Source organism: Amblyraja radiata, chromosome 24 (genome assembly GCF_010909765.2).
Source record: "Amblyraja radiata isolate CabotCenter1 chromosome 24, sAmbRad1.1.pri, whole genome shotgun sequence".
Taxonomy (NCBI): domain Eukaryota; kingdom Metazoa; phylum Chordata; class Chondrichthyes; order Rajiformes; family Rajidae; genus Amblyraja; species Amblyraja radiata.
This window is the reverse complement of record NC_045979.1, coordinates 25,223,108-25,242,669: the sequence shown is the minus strand read 5'-3', so window position 1 is coordinate 25,242,669 and position 19,562 is coordinate 25,223,108. Positions and strand designations below refer to the sequence as shown.

The following is a 19,562-nucleotide window of genomic DNA, read 5'->3' as shown; positions in this document are numbered from 1 at the left end:
AGGGATCTGTGTTGGGTCCACTGTTGTTTGTCATGTACATCAATGATCTGGATGATGGTGTGGTAAATTGGATTAGTAAGTATGCAGATGATACTAAGATAGGTGGGGTTGTGGATAATGAAGTAGATTTTCAAAGTCTACAGAGAGATTTATGCCAGTTGGAAGAGTGGACTGAAAGATGGCAGATGGAGTTTAATGCTGATAAGTGTGAGGTGCTACATCTTGGCAGGACAAATCAAAATAGGACGTACATGGTAAATGGTAGGGAATTGAAGAATGCAGGTGAACAGAGGGATCTGGGAATAACTGTGCACAGTTCCCTGAAAGTGGAATCGCATGTAGATAGGGTGGTAAAGAAAGCTTTTGGTGTGCTGGCCTTTATAAATCAGAGCATTGAGTATAGAAGTTGGGATGTAATGTTAAAATTGTACAAGGCATTGGTGAGGCCAATTCTGGAGTATGGGGTACAATTTTGGTCGCCTAATTATAGGAAGGATGTCAACAAAATAGAGAGAGTACAGAGGCGATTTACTAGAATGTTGCCTGGGTTTCAGCAACTAAGTTACAGAGAAAGGTTGAACAAGTTAGGGCTTTATTCTTTGGAGCGCAGAAGGTTAAGGGGGGACTTGATAGAGGTCTTTAAAATGATGAGAGGGATAGACAGAGTTGACGTGGATAAGCTTTTCCCACTGAGAGTAGGGAAGATTCAAACAAGGGGACATGACTTGAGAATTAAGGGACAGAAGTTTAGGGGTAACATGAGGGGGAACTTCTTTACTCAGAGAGTGGTGGCTGTGTGGAATGAGCTTCCAGTGAAGGTGGTGGAGGCAGGTTCATTTTTATCATTTAAAAATAAATTGGATAGTTATATGGACGGGAAAGGAATGGAGGGTTATGGTCTGAGCGCAGGTATATGGGACTAGGGGCGAATACGTGTTCGGCACGGACTAGAAGGGTCGAGATGGCCTGTTTCCGTGCTGTAATTGTTATATGGTTATATAAGTCTAGAATAAAAACTTATCTGTTCTCCCAAGCCTTTCCTGACGTCCTCTGAGCGAGGGCTATTTGGATATATGTATGTAACTTGCTGTGTATACTATTCTTATAACAAATGTAAAGCACTTTGGTCAACAAAAGTTTTTAAAATGTGCTATATAAATAAATGTGACTTGACTTGACTAATGGACTCAGCCCTTTCCATCACAGGCACAAGCCTCCCCTCCATTTAAAGCATCTACACGAGGCACTACCTCAAGAAGGTGGCAACTATCATCACAGATTCCCCCAATCTGGGCCATGCCCTCTTTTTGCTGCTATTGTCGGGCAGGAGATACAGAATCCTCAAGTCCCACACGATCAGATTCAGGAACAGTCACTTTCCTGCAACTGTCAGGTTTTTGAACCAACCTGCACAACCCAGATCCTACCTCTGCAACGCAACACTACAGACCACTTCTTCTGATACCATGCATTTATTTTCTCAGTGTGTTTTGACCAAATGTCTTGTTTTTGCGCATTTTTCCTTTTCACTGTCCTATATAATTTGTGTGATTCATGTTTTTATGTGTTGTCTATCTGCCTGTGATGCTACTGCACACAAGATTTTCAATGTATCTGAGCCTCACCATACTTGTGCATATGACAATAAGCTTCACTTGACTTGACCAAGAGGTCAGGCTGTACTAATGGAGCAGAGGTGACTGATTCATGGTCACAGAATGAATCATTGACTTTGACTCTAACATCGGGGGGGAGAGTGCAGTGGAGAGATAAGTTTTTTTGGCCTTCCATCACAGCAATGTGATGGATGTTTATGTAAATTATGTTGTGTCTCGGGTCTATTTGTTTGTAATGTATGGCTGCAGAAACGACATTTCGTTTGGACCTCAAGGGGTCCAAATGACAATAAATTGAATTGTATTGTATAAATGTCTGAGGGGTTACATTTCAGGGATCAGGGGTCAGAGGTTCAGTGTAGATGTGCATATCACCCAGAGAGTTGAAGAGTCATTTACACAAGCCACCTACCATCTAGGAATCACTTTTTGAAGTTATTGTTTTGTCAGTGGATAAATGTGAGGTTATCCACTTTAGTGGCAAGAACAAGAAGGCAGATTATTATCTGAATGGTGTCAGAATAGGAGAACGGGAGTTGCAATGAGACTTGAGTGTGTTTGTACATCAGTCACTGAAAGTAAGTACGCAGGTACAGCAGGCAGTGAAGAAAGCCAATGGCATGTTGGCCTTCATTGCGAGAGGATTGGAGTTTAGGAGCAAGGAGGTTCTACTGCAGTTGTATAGGGCCCTGGTGAAACTGCACATGGAGTTTTGTGTGCAATTTTGGTTTCCTAATTTGAGGAAGGACATTACTGCTATTGGGGGAATGCAGCTTAGGTTCACCAGGTTAATTCCCAGGATGGCGGGACTGACATATGATGAAAGAATGGGTCGACTGGGCTTGTATTCGCTGGAATTTAGAAGGATGAGATGGGATCTTATAGAAACATATAAAATTCTTAGAGGATTGGACAGGGTAGATGCAGGATAAATGTTCCCGATGTTGGGGGAGTCCAGAACCAGGGGTCACAGTTTAAGAATAAGGGGCAGGCCATTTAGGACTGAGATGTGGAAATCTCTGCCACAGAAGGCAGTGGAGGCCAATTCACTGGATGTTTAAGGGAATCAAGGGATATGGGAAAAAAAACAGAATGGGGTACTGATTTTGGATGATCAGCCATGATCATATTGAATGGCGGTGCTGGCTCGAAGGGCCGTTTGGCCTACTCCTGCACCTATTTTCTATGTTTTCATGTTTACATAGAGAGTGGTACGTGCTTAGAACTTGCTTCCAGGGGAGGAGGCGGAAGCAGATATGACAGCAATGTTTAGGAGGCATATAGACAGACACAAGAGCAGGTAGGGAATTGAAAAATATGGATCATATACGCGCAGATGGAATTGGTTTAGATCAGCATTATGGTTGGTGCAGACATGGTGGTCTGAAGAAGTAGCTCTTGTACTGTTCTGTTTTACGTTGAAGTGTCACTCTCTGGAGTGGATGTCAATCTGTGGCAGAGGATAACTGGGGAGAAGAGATGTTGGAGGTCACAGTTTGAGAGATTCGCATTGGAGATTCGTATTTGCATACTGGCTTATGGTCAGACTGGGATGGTCTCTAACGGGGCAGCCAGTGTCAGGGTCTCGTGTAGCCATTGTCAAAAGGATGATTGTAGTCAGAGATGGCAAGTCAAGGTGGTCAGAATCAGAGCATGTGTCTCCCAGACATGGTCACAGTTATGTTGGGGTAGTCCAAGTTAGGGTCAGTCAAAGTGAGATGATTAATTTTCAGGTTGATTGGGGCCACAGAGTGGCACTGGTGGGGGACTGTTTGGTGAAATTTGACAAATGTAAAAAAATTGTACTGGAAAAAGTTTGTATAGTCTCCGGAAATGTCGGATGAACTTTGTTTGAATGGTTCAGAAATTGTATATATTTACCAATTGAATAAAGTATATTTTGAAATTAAAAAAAAAAAAAAAAAAAAAAAAAAAAAAAAAAAATTGCAGTCACTATGTCATGTGTGCTTGTAGATTGTCCCCTCTACGGTAGGTTCTATAACTGGGCTAGAGTCAGGCCATTCACATACTTGGATGGTTAGAAGTGTAATAGCCAAGCTCTGGTCACAGAGGGTTGGTCTATGTCCGTTGGTCGGTCAAGAGTGAATACTGTCGGACCCGGTGACTTTACATGACGGTCACTATCCAGTGTGGTTCATGGAAGAATCTGAATGATTGGTGTTGACTCTTTAGTGGGCTACTGGCTGAGATAGGTGCTATCCTGGTAAGTTATCCTCTCTTGGGATGTAACTGGACATGAATGGAAGTAGTTAACAGCCAGTCTGTGTCAGTTACCTTCCCGGGCTGACATTCCAATGGAACCATTTCACTGATAACAAAGGGTCACAGTCCACGTCCCACAGTCCCAGTGTTCTGGGAGGGTCACTTTCTGGAGGACAGGTCCAGTTTGGATGATCTGACTTCGAATGAGCTTCAAAGGTGCCAGTTGAGGATGGCACTATCCCAGATGTTCAAAGTTCAAAGTTCAAATTTTATTTTGGTCACATACACCTTTCGGCACTGTCCCAGGGGTGGATCATGTTTAGTGGCCCCATTTGAGTCACCATTTCAGTGTGCCTGACTGTCCAGATGATACTGTCCCCGGGTCAAGGTTTTGACATAATCACCATAAAGGGGTTACTATGCAAAAGCCACTGACTTTGTGGGACCATCAGCTTCAAGAAAACTCTGTCAGAGTGGGGTTCTAACCAATGGGTCTCTCTCCAGGGAGGATCAGTATTTAGGGTGGCACTGTCCAAGAAGGACACAGGGTGTTTACTCTTCATGGGGTTCAGCATCTGGTATTCACCAACAGTAGGGAGGTCACTGTCTGCACACTAAGGTCACAGTTCAGGGGAGGCTTTCACCATCCATGGGTCAGGGTATCACTGTCTCGGTTGAAAAGTTACTATCGGGGAGAGAGAGTTCACAGAGATGGGGTTTATGCCTGGGGCACTAATAGGTGATAGAAGACACCATTGGTGAGAGTCAGTGTGCAGATGGAAGAGGGTTAGCGTTTATGGTGGACTCTATTTGCAGGATAGAAGGGCGTACCTGCAGTGAATAATGTTCACAGATCAGGAGATTTACAATCGATGCCTCAGTGCAGCTTAGGTACGATGGCTGTCAGCTGGGTGTCGAGTGGGTCAGCAATTGGTAGCAGGGACTGGAGGATCAAAGATGGAATAAAGAACAGTCATTGTCCTGAGCTAAGATTGAAGGGAGCATCAATGTCTATGGAAGTGACAGATGTGGCTTCTGAGCAGGTAATCAGCCAGTGCTATGGGCAGAGCTGGGCCTGATGTGAGGGCAACCCAGACTGACTTTTCTCTTCAGTTGCACATCCCCAGGTAGTAGCAACCATGGCCTTGGTCTGGGAGAGTGTAACAGAAGATAGGGTCAGTGTCCAGACATGGGTGTTCTTATGTGTAGGAAAGAACTGCAGATACAGGTTTAAATTGAATATAGACACAAAATGCTGGAGCAACTCAGCGGGACAGGCAGCATCTCTGGAGAGAAGGAATGGGTGACGTTTCGGGTCGAGACGTCTGAAGAAGGGTTTCGACCCGAAATGTCACCCATTCCTTCTCTCCAGAGATGCTGCCCGTCCCCCTGAGTTACTCCAGCATTTTGTGTCTACCATGGCTGTTTTTATATAGGGGAACATATCTGGGAATAAATGGTGGTCTAGTAGTGGGTGTTAGTTCGAAGAAGAGGGTCAGGGTTGAGGGATCATTGTTGGTGTATGAGCTGGTTTGAGAAGGTCAAGGTTGAAGAGTTATTGCCAGTGTAGCAAATTCTGTGGGAGGGTCAGGGTTGAAGGGCCAATTATCAGCTTATCAGCTGATGGACGAGGCTCTAGGTTGACAGGTCATCGACGGTTTATCAGCTGCTGGATGAGGGTCAAGGTTAAAAGATCATTGTTCATGTCTCAACTGCTGGGGAGGGTCTGGGTTGAAGTGTTACTGCCCGTGTAGCAGTTGCAGTGGGAGGATAAGAGTTGGAAGGTCACTGTTTGTGTATCAGTTGAAGGTCATGGTTGAAGAGTTACTATCCATGCACTAGTTACTGGGTTATCAGGACTGAAGGGTTATTTTCTAATCAGCTGCAGTGGAAGGGTCAGAGTTGAAAGGCCATGTTTAGTGTATCAGCTTTTTGTAGAGGATCAGGGTACGTGTTCATGTCTATCAGCTATTGAGGAAATCAGGTTTAAGGTTGACTGCAGACCAAAGGAACTGCTGGTTTACCAAAGACATGGAGTATTGGAGTAACTCAGCGAGTCAGGCACCATCTCTGGATAACATGGCTAAGCGACGTTTCGCGACATGAACCTTCTTCTGAAGATCCTAAACTATAGCAACATTTAAGAAGCATTAAAACAGGCACATGGATCGGGTAGATTTAGAAAGATATGGGCCAAATGGAGACAGGTGGGACTAGTGTAGAAGGGACATGTCGGGACCCCCGGTCTATCTTTGATCCCTTATGTAGCTGTACACTGTGGATGGTTCGATTGTAATCCGCTGGCTGGTTAGCACGCAACAAAAGCTTTTCACTGTACCTCGGCACACATGATAATAAAATAAACCAAACTAAAACTAAACATGTTGGGCGGTGTGGCCAAGTGGGACCGAAGAGCCTGTTTCCAGACTGTGTGACTATGATGCTGCCTGGCTCGCTGTTACTCCCGCACTCTGTGTCTTTGAAGGGTCACAGTCCGTGTACCACCTGCCGGGGGGCTTGGACGGGCCGCATAAAGCGTTATTAACCGGAGGCGGGTAGTTGTCCAGCGACAGAGGGAGAGGGGTGGGGTAAGTGGGAGAGAAGTGGAAGAGTGGGGAGGGAGGGGTAGGAGGAGAGGTGGAAGAGGGACAGAGGGGTAGGGGGAAGGGGGCGGAGGGAGAGAGGGAAGGGGGTGGAGTAGAGAGGGAAGGGGGTGGGGGTGGGAGGAGAGGGTGGAGAGAGGGGTGGGGGAGGGGAGGAGAGAGGGGAAGGGGAGAGAGGTGTGGGGGAGGGGGGAGATGGGGTACCACCATGAGGTACCACCTCCAGTTTAAATTCCATTTGGAATATTTTGGAGGACCAAGAAACCAAGACTTGTTTGGGCCGGTGGTCTGTGCCGCCCCGTTGCCGTAGAGACCAAAGATGCTCCTCTATCAGTTGAATGTCATGGTTGAAGAGTTACTATCCATGCACTAGTTACTGGGTTATCAGGACTGAAGGGCTATTTTCTAATCAGCTGCAGTGGAAGGGTCAGAGTTGAAAGGCCATGTTTAGTGTATCAGCTTTTTGTAGAGGATCAGGGTACGTGTTCATGTCTATCAGCTATTGAGGAAATCAGGTTTAAGGAAGGTGAAGAAGGGTTTCGGCCTGAAACGTCACCTATTTCCTTCGCTCCATAGATGCTGCTGCACCCGCTGAGTTTCTCCAGCATTTTTGTGCACCTTTGCTCCTCTATAATCTTTGGTAGAGACCGCGAGGGGCCGGAAGCGGAAGTTTCCGCCGGCCGGAAACGGACATCGCGCCTCCGCCCCTCCGGTCTCAGAGACGACATCATGGAGCCGGCGGGCAGCTCTCTCGGCGGCACCGCCCTCCAGCTGTCGGGCGACCGGGCAGCCCCGCCGGGCGAAGAGGGCCTATCGGCCATCACAGCCCCCTGCTCGGCCGGCCTGGTCAGCTCCTCCGGCACCAACGGGAAGGCGGTTGTGTGCGAGCGGTGCGGCTCCCGTGTGCTGAGCCCAGGGACGGCGCGGTACCGTCGCCGAGAGGTGGGCGAGGCCCGGAGAGGAGAGGGGGGAGAGGAGAGGAGAGGGGAGAGGAGGGAGGGGTAAACTGTGGGGGAAAGGGACGGAGTAAACCCAGGGATGGCAGCTTGGTGATCGTGTAGGGGAATGGACGGGGAAGGATTTGTGGGATGGCTCTAGAGATGTGGTGAGAGGTGGAAATATGGGTTGAGAAAGCAATATAAAGACGAATTTGACATTTGGCAGGGAAAGGAGAATGTTCACCAACACAGACAATAGCTACAGGAGTAGGCCATTCGGCCCTTCGAGCCAGCCCCGCCATTCAATGTGATTATGGCTGATCATCCACAATCAGTACCACATTCCTGCCTTCTCCCCATACCCCTTTATTCCGTTAGCCCTAAGAGCTCTATCTAACTCTCTTTTTAATGCATTCCAGTGAATCGGCCTCTACTGACTTTTGAGGCAGAGAATTCCACAAACTGTGTAAACGTTTTTCCTCATCTCAGTTCTAAATGGCCTACTCCTTATTCTTAAACTGTGACCCCTGGTTCTGGACTCTCCCAACATCGGGAATATGTTTCCTGCATCTAGTGTGTCCAATCCCTTAATAATTTTATATGTTTCTATAAGATCCTCTCTCTTCCTTCTAAATTCAAGTGAATACTCCAGTCGCTCCATTCTTTCATCATATGCAGGCATGATATTCTTCTGATTTAAATCGGAATTCCGAATTTTCGTTTCCTAACGATGAATCAGATTTTTCCATTTCATGTGCCCGATTTTGACACAGTTTAGCTGGCAAGATCGTAAAATAAAAGGATGAGAGAAGGAGGGTCAGTGGAGGTACCGGTCTGGAAGCGGGCAAGCTTGTGATTCATGATGGAAGTCAGCAAGGTCAGCCAATAGCAGGGGGGACACGCGGGTGGCCGTGGGCAGAGGGAACTCAACAACGCTCTTTGGCTGCTGATGAGATCAGCCTTGCAGTATTGTGCATAATTATGCCATGAGATGGTACCGTTCTAAGGTGATGTGTAGGTTTTACTTTTGTTTTCTTTTGTTCTCTACAAATAGCTCATTTAGAAATTCAGGTAGCATTTTTTGTAAAGATTTTTTTAGCTGTATGAAGTCAATTATTTCATGAAATATTTATCTTTTGGGGGTTATTTTACTGGTTATGTGTTAGAAAAATTCTAAGCTTCTGTTATGTAAACTACCATCAGAAAGCTTAGGAATTACTTTCAATTTATTGAAAATGCAGGAGCCCCTTGAGCCCCCACCGGGGTGCTGACCCTGGACCCCGTCAGGGGCCTAGCTGGCCTCTGAGACACCCGGCCAATACTGACTACTTTTTTTCTGGAGGTGAGTATCATGCCTGCATATGACAGTCCCGCAGTCCTGCGAATTAACCTCGTGAACCTACGCTACACTCCCTCAATAGCAGGAATGTCCTTCCTCAAATTAGGAGACCAAAACTGCACACAATACTCCAGGTGTAGTCACACCAAGGCCCTGTACCAATGCAGAATGACCTATTTGCTCCTATACTCAACTCTGGTTATGAAGGCAAGCATACCATTAGCTTTCTTCACTGCCTTAGGTACCTGCATGCTTACTTTCAGTGACTGATGTACAAGGACACCCATGTCTCGTTGTACTTCCCCTTTTCCTAACCTGACACCATTCAGATAATAATCTGTCTTCCCGTTCTTGCCACCAAAGTGGATAACCTCACATTTATCCACATCATACTGCATCTGCCCACTCACCCACCCTGTCCAAATCACCCTGCATCCTCAGAGCATCCTCTTCACAGATCACACTGCCACCCAGCTTTGTGTCATCTGCAAATTTACTAATATTACTTTTAATTTCCTCATCTAAATCATTAATGGATATTGTAAATAGCTGCTGTCCCAGCACAGAGCCTTGCGGCACCCACTAGTCAATGCCTGCCATTCTGAAAGGGACCCGTTAATCCTCACTCTTTGTTTCCTGACTGCCAACTAGTTTTCTATCCATGTCAATACCCTAACCCCAATGACATGTGCTCAAATTTTGCCCACTAATCTCCTTTGTGGGACTTTCTGAAAGTCGAGGTACACTACATCCACTGGCTCTCCCTTGTCCATTTTACTTGTCACATCCTCAAAAAATTCCTGAAAATTTGTCAAGCATGATTTCTCCTTCATAAATCCATGCTGACTTGGACCGATCCTGTTGCTGCTATCCAAAAGATATTACATGGACATGTAGGTTTGAGTTTAAGAGATCAGCTGAGACTTGTTTCTTTGGAGCAGAAGAGTGTACCTAGGTACAGTCAAATTATTTGGTTTTGTATACGCAAATCGTTAACGTATCTCGTGCTGACAAAAGTTATAAACGTACTCATTAGCATCAATAGTCCCTCTTGTTCTTGGTGGCACCCCCAACCGGGTCTCCCTTTGTTCTTGTGTAGAAGGGATCTGCAGATGCTGGTTTAGACCGAAGATAGACACAAAATGCTGATGTAACTCAGCTGGACAGGCAGCATCTCTGGCAGGATGTAAATCAGTTACTGATATAGGGCCGAAAGATGGTGAATGGTGGATAAAGATAAGGTTAATGACAGAACCCTTAGCGTTGACGTACAGAGGGATCTTGAGTTCCAAGTCCATAGCTCCCTGAAAGTAGCAACGAAAGTAGACAGAGTGGTAAAACAGTCATACGATATACTGGCATTCATTGGTTGGGGCATCGAGTTTAAGAGTCAGGTTGCAGCTTTATAAAAGTTTGGCTGCATTTGGAGTATTGTGTTTTGGTCACTCATTGCAGGAAAGATATATGGAGGCTTTGGAGGGGGTGCTTAGATTAGATAGTATTAGATATAAAGAGAGGTTAGACAAATTTAGTTTATTCTCTCTGGTGTGTTGGAGGCTAATGGAGGACCTGACAGAAGTTTATAAATTATGAGAGGCATCGATAGACAGTCAGATTTTTTTTGTCTCTCAGGGTGGGAATGACAAATGCCAGAGGGCATAGATGTGGACCAAAGGAAGGCAAATACAACTAGCTTGATGGGGGATCTTGGTCAGAATGGACGGGTTAGGCCGAATGGCATATTTACATGCTGTATAACACTGACTAGGGATCAATTTGACTAATCTATGCTACTCCTCATCCAAGGTGAAGCACCCTGAATAGAACATCATATTCTAAATGCGGTTACACCAGTGATTTGACTTTTACCCTCTTAATACCAAGTCCCAAATTCCATTAACCTTTAACTAGCTGTTGACTAGCTGTTCATCATTTTCATACTGTGCCTGAAATCACTGTTCTCACGTGGTTTGTAGCATTTTTCGCATCTGGAAAAATGCATTGGTCTCTCCCACTGCATCCAAAGCGGATGTTCTCCCCATTCAGAGTATTGCATTCCAGTATTACCCATTGATCAATATCCCTTTATGACTTTCCTCACCCATCTACATGCCAGTTTACTGTGCTCTCTGACAAGACAATTGAAAATGTATACACATGATCTAATGATCCATCCTCCAAGCCATATACCAATGGTGAAAAGAGGTGTTCCTTTTGGGCACCACATTCAACCAGTCAGAGAACTCGCAACTACTAAAGTCAAGTTGAGTTTATTGTTATATGCATAAGTACGGTGAGGTACAGGTATAGTGTGCAGAGCATCAGACAATGCACAAAAATATAAATTGTACATAATCTATACATAAATTACACAAATGATACAACAGTGAAAAAAGAACAAGACATTAGTGCAAAAATACACAATTGGAAAATAAGTCTATGTTACTGCAAGAGGTGGTTTATAGTGTTCTGTTGCCAAGGTAACCAACATGTTGCATCATTCCATATGCCTTTTGCTTATGAGTATCTAAGTAAATCTCATGGGAAGCCATATACATGCAAACATAGTCCGCCATCTGTAACGAAAATCTCTCTGATTGTCCTATTCATTCACCAAACATAGTGGCGTCAATGCAGATTGGGGTAACGGGTGTACTTTATCTTGCAGCTCTTCCTTCCCTCCATGAGGCAGAAGGTGGCACTGGGCACGGATGGCAGTGCAGTCACAGGAGACATGCTGCAGGAGCACTGGTTCGTCGATGACATGTACACCTTCGAGAACATTGGATTCACCAAGGATGTGAATAACATCAAGTACCTTGTGTGTGCTGACTGCGAGATTGGCCCCATTGGATGGCACAGTCTGGATGATAAGAAGAGCTTTTACATTGCTTTAGATCGAGTGCAGCATGCATAGTGGGGGTCTGGTGGGTGGGGGGGGGGGGGGGGCGAGGAGCTTTGGGGGCCACAAAGTGATCTACTGGCAGGATCGGTGTATTATTCACATTAAACTGTTCCAGGAGGCGGGACTGCGACTTCATGGTGTGTCATGTCCAGCAGCAACTGCTCCAGGGTATTAGACCAAGCCACAGCCAAAACCTGCGCATCAATCTGGAGATCTGTTGGGCCTAATTGCTTGGCCTGTATTTCTGGGTTATCATTAAAAAAAATATTATCCCTGCGCTGTTACTGAGCAACCCCAGTGAAATGTTAGTGACTAGGACACTTCCGCCATTCACACGAGGACAATAGGTGCAGGAGTAGGCCATTCGGCCCTTCGGGCCAGCACCGCCATTCAAAGTGGTCATGGCTGATCATCCCCAATCAGTTCCTGCCTTCACCCCATATCCCCTGACTCCGCTATTTTTAAGAGCCCTATCCAGCTCTCTCTTGAAAGCATCCAGAGAACCTGCCTCCACCGCCCTCTGAGGAGAGGGATTGGCAGGCTGCACTATGGATATCATGAGTGGGTGTGTCTATCGCATCCAACAATGGAATCGGGTGCAGCACTAATACCCACAGTGAGGCTTGTGATGCTGGACCATTGCAGTGCTATTTATATTCCAGGCTTATTGGGAAGCAACATTATAAAATAGATACAGCATAGATAATGATTATTCAGTCGACATATTCTGTGCTGCATCCACGGAAGATCAATCTACTGAGCCTCACACTTCTGCCCTCACACCAGAACTCTCCAAATTAATTTATTTTGGATACAATCCAGCTCCACATTACAGGTTACAATTGAATTTCCCTCTACTAATATTCCCAGGCAGTACACTTGACCCTGACCACTTGTGTAAGTGAGTTTATCCTTGTCACTTTTGCTTTTGTTAATCCCATTCCTTGGTTTCTGGCCCTTTTAGCAGTTAACTCTATTCTCTCTCTCTCTCTCTCTCTCTTTACCTCTCATGATTTTAAATTCTTCCACAGCCACATCTGTTTCTTCCACTAAGATCCCGCATCTCTGGACTCCTTTTAGCGTATCGCTTCTGCACTCTCTCCAGCTATTGCTTTTCTGAAGTGACTCCTAGAGCTGAATGACTGAACTAGTGTTTTATAAAGGTTCTTCATTACTTCCTATCTCTTGTACTCCGTTTCTCTATTTATAAAGTTGAGTATTGTGAACGGTTTTGGACCAATTTCTGTGCCCGATCATGAGTTTTCATGAACACCCCACATCCTTTTGTTCATGTTTCCCTTTTAGAATTGTTTGGATTCCCTTTTCTCATTCTTTCTACCAAAATGTATGGCTTAGTATTTTGCACCATTAAATTTCATCTGCTACCTTTGTGCTCATTCCTCTATTGAATGTATCTCCTTAAAATCTGTTACTGCCCTTGTGGTTTACTATGCCTCCAGGCTTTGCTGGCTATATATCTGGAAATTGTACGCCAAAGTTCAAGCCACTTTTGTATATTAAGTTATCCTTGTATCGAAACCTGGGAACTGCATTGTGCATCTCTCTTGTCCAAAAGAATAATTTACCACACTTTCTGATAATCAGCCAATTTTCTGAACATTTCATTACAGCATCTTCTATTCCATGGGCTTCAATCTTGACAACAATATTGATGTGCGTTATATCACATGCCTTTTGAAAGTCCATGCCCATCAAACTGCATTTTCCTCACTGTAATTTCATCAAAAATAGTTAGTTTGACATGATCTAAGAAATTTGTGCCAGCTTTGGATAGGAGTAGACTATTTAGCCCCTCATTCACTTACTTTTCTTCCCTGTATCTTATCTAAAAATATTAAAAGATCAATCTCAGATCTAAAATGATCCAAAGACGAATTTTGTTTGTTGGAGACGGAAGTTCAAAAACGTACAAATTCCTCTCCCAAACATACACTTCTAACTTTTTAGACTGATCCCCAATCTTGGACTAAAGATATCAATGGATATTTTTTAAGGTAGAGTTAGATATATTCTTAATTAGTATAGGTGTCAAGGGTTATGGGGAGAAGGCAGAAGAATGGGGTTAGGGGGGATAGATTACCCATGATTGAATGGTGGAGTAGACTTGATGGGCTAATTCTGCTCCTATCACTTATGGCCTTATGACTACACAATCATGTTCATAGAGTCATAGTCATGCAGTGTGGAAACAGGCCCTTTGTCCCAACTTGCCCGCACCAACCGACATGTCCCATCCACATTAGTCCCACCTACCTGCATTTCGCCCATATCCCTCTAAACCTGTCCTATCTATGTACCTGTCTAAATGTTTCTTAAACATTGTGATAGTACCTGCCTCAACTACCTCCTCCAGCATCTCGCTCCATACACCCACAATATTTTGTGTGAAAAAGTTGCCCATTAGATTCCGATTAAAACTTTCCCTCCTCACCTTAAACTGATGTCTTATGGTTCTCTATTCCATTACTCTGGGCAGGAGACTCTGTCTATCTACCTGATCTATTCCTCTCATGATGTTGTACACCTCTATAAGATCACCCCTCATCCTCATAGCTTGCTCAACCTCCTGCCATAGCTGGCCCTCGAATCCTGGCAACATACTCGTAAATCTTCTCTGTACCCTTTCCAGCTTGACATCATCTTTCCTATTACATGGTGAACACAATACTCGATAAACATTTTATATTTAACTGCAACATGACCTCCCAACTTCCATATTCAATACTCCGATGAAGGCCAATTTGCCAAAAGCCTCTTTGACCGCCCTATCTACTCTGGTGCCACTTTCAATGAACTATGTACCTGCACTCCTAGATCGCTCTGTTCTACAACACTCTCCAGAGCCCTACCATTCACTGTGTAGGTAATGCCCATGTTAGTCTTCCCAAAATGCAACCGCACATTTCTCTATTAAATTCCATCAACCATTCCTCAGCCCACCTGGCCAGCCGATCAAGATCCTGCTGCAATTTTGGACAACCATCTTCACTTGCTAATCATGCCATGTACATTCTCATCCAAATAATTGATATAGATGACAAAAACCAATGGGCCCAGAACCAAAACCTGAGGCACACCACTAGTCACAGGCCTCCAGTTCGAAAAGCAACCTTCCACCATTACCCTCAGCTTATTTCAATAAATCCAATGTTCTATCCATTGAGCTATCTTTCTTTGGATCCCATGGGATCTAACCTTCCAGAGCAGCCTACCCTGCAGAACCTTATCAAATGCCTTGCATAAATCCATATATGCAATGTCTACAGCTCTGCCTTCAACCTTTTTGATCATATCAATAAAAAACTCATTCATGAGGCACGACTCCTACATACAAAACAATGATGATTATCCCAAATCGGCCCTTCTCCATTGAAATACATGTATGTCCTATCCCTCAGAATACTCTTGAAACTTTGTGACCACAGATGTTAATCTCACTGGCCTGTAGTTTCAAGCCTTTTCCCTGCAGCACTTCTTGAATAGAGGCACAACATTTGCTGCCTTCCTAGTCATCTGGCACCTTGCCTGCATTTAGTGATGACTCGTAAATCTCAGCCAGGAATCCTGCAGTGGAAAATATTCATTTTCTATTCATCCTGTGATTTTTTTAAATTAGGTATTAGTGGGAACTTAATCATATTACCCCTTTACACTAAGAATGCACCCCCTGCTTTGTGTCTTACCCTTTACATCAGATTTTTGTTAGCCTGCACTGCATTCCATGTGAAATCAACTTATCCTTTGCAGTGTAGTTTCTATAAGGGCATATGCCTGCAGCCTCGCACTCCAGTCCAGATGTAAAGACTGCTGTACGAAGCACAGTCATGTCATTTCATTTCATGAAGAGAGAACTTTGTTTCTTTGGATGGGCACGGTTTCTAACCTTTCACAATGCACTGTTCAAAACGTTCTTCATTCAAATGATCTTAAACTTGTCTACCTGGGAATCCATTTGCCATAGTTTTTCTATGTTAATATATTGCATATACATTGCTAACAATGCCAGCTGTCTTTGTATTATTAGTGATCTTGGATGTGCCACTTTCTATTCCCTCGTCTGAAATTTTTAAATACAGTGGATAATTGCAACCCACTGCTGATCCACATAGGATACCACAGATCATGTTCTACAAAACTGGACATTTACCTCCTGAAGCTCAAGTACTTTACAGGCCTTGTCCATATTCATTTCCATCAGTCAATTTCACATGTTGTAAATTTATACGCGAATTCGGGAAACCCAAACATATTTAATGTGTAACATTTCCCCAATCCACTGCTTTAGTCACCTTTATATATAATTTTAAAAATCAGTAAGGTTCATCAAGTGCATGGTAGCTTTCTATCATCTGCAAATATGTGAATGTTCAGCTACTTTATCCTCAACTGATAATTTCTTGACAAAATTTGGATTACTGTTTTAGAATTCCCTGGCTTCCTTTACTTGCCTTAAATTGCAGAGTGACATGGACATTTTCTATCTGAAGTGTTAGTTCCTGAAGAAGGACTTTGGAAGATTATAGTTGGGGTGTCTGCAGTATTGTCACCAATTTCAAACTCTGGAATCGTCTGGTCCTAAGGGTTTGTCATGGTAAAGTGATATTTTCTTCTTTTGCTTTTATACTTGCATTGCGTTTGGTGAGTCCCCGTTTTATTTATTTTTCTCATTGGCGGGGGAGGTTAATTATTTCTTCTTGGAAATACAGCTGAAATGTTATTCAACATTCTTGCTATTTACTGGTTTTCATTTCGGTTATCACTAATCAGTTATAAATGGAGACCATTTGTTCGCATTCATAATTATCAAATGTCCCATGCCAGTTTATTTTCCTGCTCCTTTTTTAAAGTGCTTATCTGTTTATCTGCCTTTTGTTCATTGTATCTTACTCAGTTGCTGATGTTTTCATTTTTCTTTACTCTTTGAATGGAAGAATTATATTCCCTGTAGATATAACTTTGTACTGTATCACAATCAATTCTGTATGGAACATTTTTCATTGATCTTTGGCTGTTTTACTCCTGAATTAAAACATACCAGTAACCGACTGGACCAGTAACCTGAGACCTTGATTATTGATGCAGAGGTGCATGCTTAAAGTTTGCCATGGCAATAGAAAAACGATTTATTTGATTCCAAAATCTGGAATTTCAAATAGTGGCTTGTTCCTAAAATAGTGTCCAGGGGACAACTGAATCATCTGAAGAAAAACCTGGTTCATTCTGGCTCGGCCTTTGCGTCTGATTCTTAGCCGTGGTCTTAAAGTATTTTGCAAGGCATCCACTTGTATCATAACTGTCAGATTAACTCAAAATAAAAACTTGCAATTCTCCAGGTATGAGGGGAGACATCAAATTCTGATACCAGATTTCCTCCCACATACGTTGCTCGACCTGCTTAGTTCTCCAGCAGTTTGTTTTGTGCAGTATCTTGCGTCTCTAGATTCCAACACAGGCATCCCTTGGTGTATCACAGATATCTTATTGTGGGATGAAGTAATACCACTGATATTCCAAAGTGAAACTGGGTAGTTGCACAGCAAATAAAATCATAAATACAAAAAGATATGATAAGATTCAAAGTTTTCACCTGAATGCATGCAGTATTCCTACCAGCATAGATGATTTGGCAGTACAAATGAAAAAGAATGGGTATAATCTGGTAGCCATTACGGAGATGGGATTGCAAAGTGGTATAGAACTGGGAACCATATATTATGATGTATTTGGTATTCTGAAAGGATAGGTAGTAATGAAAAGGTAGTGGAGATGATCTGTTAATAAAGAATGATTTTACAACAGCGGTGAGGACTTCTATTGATTCAGAAGCTCAAGAAATAGGATGCGTTTGAATGGGAATGAACAATGATAAGAGTAATCTGTCACTATTGGGGATAGTTTTTGGCACCAGTAGAGTATACAATGGGAAATGCCTAAAGGGGGCTCATAAGAAAGGAGCTGCAATAATCACAGATGATGATAGTTATCATATGGGTTGCACAGAATCAAATTCTCAGCCATCCTAATGCACTTGAATCTCAAGTAACCAACTGGGGACCAGGCTATTTTAGATCTTGCATTATGTAATGAAACACGATTAATTAATGATCTCATGGTGAAGAATCCCCTAGGAAAGAGGGATTATAGCACATTAGAATTTCAGATTCACTTTGAGTGAGAAAAAAACTTGAATCTGATAGTTAAAAGCAATTGCAGTAGTATGCCAGAGTTGGCTCAAGTGGGCAGGGAAGGTAGATTAAAGGATAATATGGTAGATCAGCAGTGATACACATTTAAGGACGTGTTTTATACACCTCAGTAAACATATTAATGCAGACAATAGGAGCTTTTAAATAAATATAAAAAGGAAAAACTCACTAAACAATCTGGTTCCTTACAGAATGAGACAGGTCAATTAGTAATGGTATATTGAGAAATTGCATAAATTATACAAAGTTACAGTATATTGGATAATATGATCGGTATATGGAACGGGTTGCCAGATGAGGTAGTTGAGGCAGGTACTATCACAACATTTACGAAATATTTGGACAGGTACATGGATAGTAAAGGTTTTGAGGGATATGGCTAAATGCAGGCAGGTGGGATTAGTATAGGTGGGGAAAGTTGTTAGGCGCGGGCAAGTTGGGCTGAACGGCCTGTCTCTACACTGTATGATTTAATGACTTGAATAAGGAACTGTGTGCTGTGGGTACTTTGGATTTGCAAATTCTCCAGAGGACACAAACAGTCTGGTTGATAGTTTAAGGTTACTAACCACTTTACTGCACTAACCCTTCATGAAATTCACAGCCTTTGTTTTGAATATGCTGAGTGATGGAGACTCGGCAGCTTTCTTGGGGGTAGATTTCCAAATTGGTTGAAGAAATGTCATTGCAGTCCTGAACTGCTGCCCCCTTATTTTCAGGCTGTACCCCCCTGGTTCTGGATACCCAGCCAGGGGAAACATCATCTCTGCATCTACCCTGTAAGAATGTTATATATTTCAATTAGATCACATATTATAAATTTGAGAGAATGTTAGCCCATTCATTGAGCCTTTCTATACCCCCCCACCCCCACTCCACCCCCCGCAAAGCCTCTCTACCTGCTCCTCATAAACTATACAGGTACTCAGACATGTATCATCAGCAAATTTAGAAACATTTAATGTGATTGTCTCTAAATTATTGATCTAGATTAGTACAGCACAGGAACAAGCCCTTTGGCCCACAATATCCATGCCAAATGATGCCAAGTCATACTGATCTCTGCTTGCATGTCAAGAGTGTTTTATTTTCATATGTCCCAGATAGATCAATGAAATTCTTACATGCTGCAGCACAACAGAATATGTAAACAATCCTCAATGTTCATCATACTCAATGCCCCGATCTATGAACGCAAGCATACCATGTGCCTTCTTTACAACTCAATCTACCTGCGTTGCCACTTTCAGAGAGCTGTGGACAACGACCACAATATCTTTCTGTACATCTTGCCAATAACTATATATTTCCCCCTTAGATTCAACCTTCCAAAGTGCAATAACTCACACTTGCTCAGGTTAAACTCCATTTGTCATTTCTCAGCCCATTGCTGTGGCTGAGCGAAATCCCGCGGTGTACTTTGACAGTCTTCCTCACTGTCCCCAACTACACCAGTGTTGGTGTTGGCTGCAAATGCCCCAACCAGCCTATCTACATTTACACCCAAGTCGTTTATATACAACACAAACAACAGGGGTCCCAGCCCAGATCTCTGCGTAATTCCACTGGTCACAACCATCCAGTCTGACTATTGTCCCACACACCCTACAGTCTACTATCAGAAAGCCAGCTCAGAATCCAGATAAACAAGTCACCGGAGATGCTATGAATCATGTTCTCCTGGATCAGATGATCACGGAGTTCTTTATCA

General features: G+C 43.4%; 1 protein-coding gene across 1 annotated transcript; it reads left to right on the top strand.

The window, feature by feature from the left end:
* The first annotated feature begins 7,137 nt into the window (after nt 1-7,137).
* rabif (RAB interacting factor) lies at nt 7,138-12,076 on the top strand. The gene is made up of 2 exons (XM_033042670.1): nt 7,138-7,384; nt 11,388-12,076. Exons 1-2 carry the CDS (start codon nt 7,172-7,174, stop codon nt 11,634-11,636), a joined length of 462 nt encoding a protein of 153 aa, XP_032898561.1. The 5' UTR covers nt 7,138-7,171; the 3' UTR covers nt 11,637-12,076.
* The last annotated feature ends 7,486 nt before the right edge of the window (nt 12,077-19,562 follow it).

Coding starts and splice junctions, on each gene's coding strand:
- rabif (XM_033042670.1), top strand. CDS start 7,172: ATGGAGCCGGCGGGCAGCTCTCTCGGCGGCACCGCCCTCCAGCTGTCG. Junction 7,385..11,387: donor CGCGGTACCGTCGCCGAGAG/GTGGGCGAGGCC, acceptor TTTATCTTGCAG/CTCTTCCTTCCCTCCATGAG.